The sequence below is a fragment of the Penaeus chinensis genome, chromosome 19 (genome assembly GCF_019202785.1).
Source record: "Penaeus chinensis breed Huanghai No. 1 chromosome 19, ASM1920278v2, whole genome shotgun sequence".
NCBI lineage: Eukaryota > Metazoa > Arthropoda > Malacostraca > Decapoda > Penaeidae > Penaeus > Penaeus chinensis.
The window spans coordinates 7,031,406-7,034,540 of record NC_061837.1 but is presented as its reverse complement, the minus strand read 5'-3'; the positions used below and the strand labels follow the sequence as shown (position 1 = coordinate 7,034,540).

Sequence of the window (3,135 nt, the reverse complement as noted above, 5' to 3'; positions counted from 1 at the left end):
CAGAGGAAGAGTTAAGTGTAGGAAAGAATGTGCTAGATGGGGTAGAACGTTTGAATTGCCACTTGCAACAGGTAAAGTGAGAAGATGTAGGCCCAGTGAAGAGGTAGAGATTAGAGTACTGGATTTAAAGTGGCAAAATAATTTGACTGGGAGAGAGAAGAGGTAGAGGTGGGTGGGGGAAGATATACTGTGGGAAATACAGACACATTTTGGGAAGGGTGAGCAGAGTGAAGGACAAAGTTGGAGTAAGGACACAACGAAAAATTTCGTTAGCGTGCTTCCTGTCTCGCCTCGCATAAACCTGAAGCCTAGTCTGAATCTGAGAACTCAGACTTTTATGCAGGGCAGCTCCTATAAAATACATTATTGGAGCTACCACAGTTGGTGACAGTGAAGAGCAATATGGACGGTAATGACCAGAATGGGCACATAGTGGGCAGCAGGCTAAGAGACAACAATGCTTGGCAGGATGGCCAATATTTCTGACACAGAGGGGGAGGGGTCGATATGTTCCCACAACGTAGGAGTCGCCACCTATATAAACTTCATGGAGGAGATCATGTCTGCAGAAGGTAATCTTGGCAATAATAGTGTAGGATACTGTGTCACAGTCAATGAGGCAGGCGAGCAGGTCGTTTTCACAGTCTGACCAATCAGCTAGGGAAATGGAAACTGTTCCGGTACAAGTATTAAGGGAGGAGTGAGGCTGGGCAGGAATTGGTTTGTCATGAAAATGCATTACCTTGGGACTCAGATGTAAATGTGACAAGACATGAACGATCGGAACGCCTGCGGTAGAAAACTTTGCCTGTTAACCTATGTGGAATAAGAACATACAACTTCCTTAAAACACATAAGGAACTGATCTTCTACACTTTAACAGAATTACCATTAATCCTAATTTCTCGGATAGCCTCTACAGTTTGGTCTGATGTGAACAGACTTTTCCACATCACTTTAGAATTACTTACCTTCTGCTTCGATTTTAAGAAGCGAGTCTGACTGGCCTTCTTAAAGGAATTGGCCACACCCTGTTTTTTCTTAGTTTATTTCATTGAAATATCCTAAATACTGATGACTATAAACCAAAATATTACATTACCCCACCCATTAAACCATAATTTGGGGATTTTTAAAAAAGCGCTGGAAAAACGATCGCCACGATCGGGAATCCTGATGACGTCACACGAGGCCTTCCCAGCCGCGAGGCAGTTTTCAGTACATCAACAATGGCTGACACTCACGACCACTCCGCCGATTCTAGCTCCGAATCTGTCGATATTTCGTCTGACTTATCGGATTTAAGTGAATCCAAGTATGTGTACAGAGCTATTCATACACATTGCCTAGGCGTAGGCCTATATGCAAAACTGAATTGCCACAGGTAGGCCTATTTTTTATGAATCTTGGATGGTCATGTAGACCGGGCTGCTGCTGTCTGCTAGAGCTATAACAGTCAACCCATGATGACAGATGAACAGCGAGACACTGGTATGACTGAATTATAGCTTGTTGCTTGGTAATGCCACGGACTCTGGTGGAATTTCGGCAAAATCATGAAAATGTCTTACCCTTATCAATTCCCTTTTGCGGGAAGCACTACTTGGACGTCTCCTCTTCGTGCTCGTAGCTCGTACGGGCGTGGTTGCATCCACAGGCGTGGTAGGCGCTGGTACCGGAGACGTCAAGTTTTTCGCCATCACTGCTGGCGAGGCTAGCGTACTGCATGTACCCTCCGGATATTTCGTAGGAACTTGAAATTGTTTTAATTCAAGCCTCCTCACTGTCCCCATGGTCCACGCTAGCCAATTTTCGTAGCATTCTGGGTCGAAATGATCGCTACACAGTCGAGTTGAAGTGGAAGGACCTTTCCAATGCGCCCGAGTTCGTTTAACAAACCGCCTCCAGGCATTCAAATATGTTGCGTCCTTTGGAAATTCATGAAGCGTCCTGACGCCCACTTCCGACTTCTTTGTACATCCATAAACGACACAGGTGTAAACCATTGTCACAGATGTCACCAAAATCGCGATATAATACTAATAGCTCCAAAACTCGACGAGGTCTATTCAACAACACAGCACAATAGTCAATGGCGATCGAGGTATTCCCCGACCGAACGCCTCGTGTGACGTCACAATACACAATGGGCGCTTGGTCTAATTGCCGGCAGTGTTTTCACGCTACGCTGAATAGGGCATATTTGCATGTGGGTTGTACGAAAACGGCGGGATGGATGAATAATATTTTTTGGTGAAAATATTGCAGGGTTAACAGACATTCCATCATGGCTTTTTGGTGGGATAAAATAAAAGAGTCTGGCCAATACCTTTAACGTAGTACAAGTGTGCACTCCAAAATTTGAGAGGCGACTCTAAAAATTCACGTTCCTTCAAAAAAAAAAAAAAAAAAAATCATATTAGATGTGCAATATTAAGAAAAAACAAAATTAATTAGGCCTTGAAATACATAGGGATGTTCCATGAATATTTGGCTTAACCCAAGAGCAAAAGTAGAGCAGAGGTTGACTTGACTTACTTTTATAAATATCAGATTAATCGCCTTTGACCGTAATGCAATTCATCTTCAGTTGCGAAAATCCGTCCCTGAAGAATGGTGGGTTGAATCCCTTCAAGACTTCCTTGACCTTCACCTTAGTTTCCTAGTCATCAGCGATTTCCCACAGTTGCTTCATGTGTGGGAGAAAGTCAGAGGTTGCCAGATCAAGGGAATAAGGGGCATGGAGCAACAATTCGAAGCCGCAGGACGCATCTCTTTGCTCTTGTACACAGGTACGTTGTCCTGCAAGAAAATAACACATCAAACAGAAACTCCCGAAAGTTTTCCCAGTAGATCAGTATAATAAATTAACCCTTATACACTCAAAATCATATACATATGTGTTTATGCAATTTCTGTATTTTCTAAACATATTTCTTAGCAGTTTTTAACACTTCTTATAACACATGTGCATACAATTACTTAACAATAAGGCAATAAATATATTTTACAAAAATGGGAAAAAATGCATTTATACTTGAAGTTTGTCGTCTTGTTTCTGACAAATAATCACCCTGACCAACAAGAGGAGGTAATACCTGATAATCCTCTGACCACTTCTGTTGTCATATCATA

General features: G+C 42.5%; 1 protein-coding gene across 5 annotated transcripts in view; it reads right to left on the bottom strand.

The window, feature by feature from the left end:
- Positions 1 to 2,799, bottom strand: part of LOC125035327 — a 6,072-nt gene extending 3,273 nt beyond the window's left edge. For 2 of the 5 annotated variants that reach the window (XR_007115760.1, XR_007115758.1), the window contains exons 1-2: positions 2,539 to 2,799; positions 2,330 to 2,390 (exon numbers count right to left, since the gene is read on the bottom strand). Coding sequence is in view for 1 of the 5 variants with exons in the window: in XM_047627647.1 (XP_047483603.1) it covers positions 1,572 to 2,006 (435 nt within the window). In the remaining 4 variants the exon portion in view is untranslated. Of the gene's footprint in view, positions 1 to 1,571; positions 2,293 to 2,329; positions 2,391 to 2,538 lie in introns of those variants that run through there. The other 3 variants (XR_007115759.1, XR_007115757.1, XM_047627647.1) reach the window with 2 other exon arrangements.
- Positions 2,800 to 3,135: the final 336 nt, after the last annotated feature.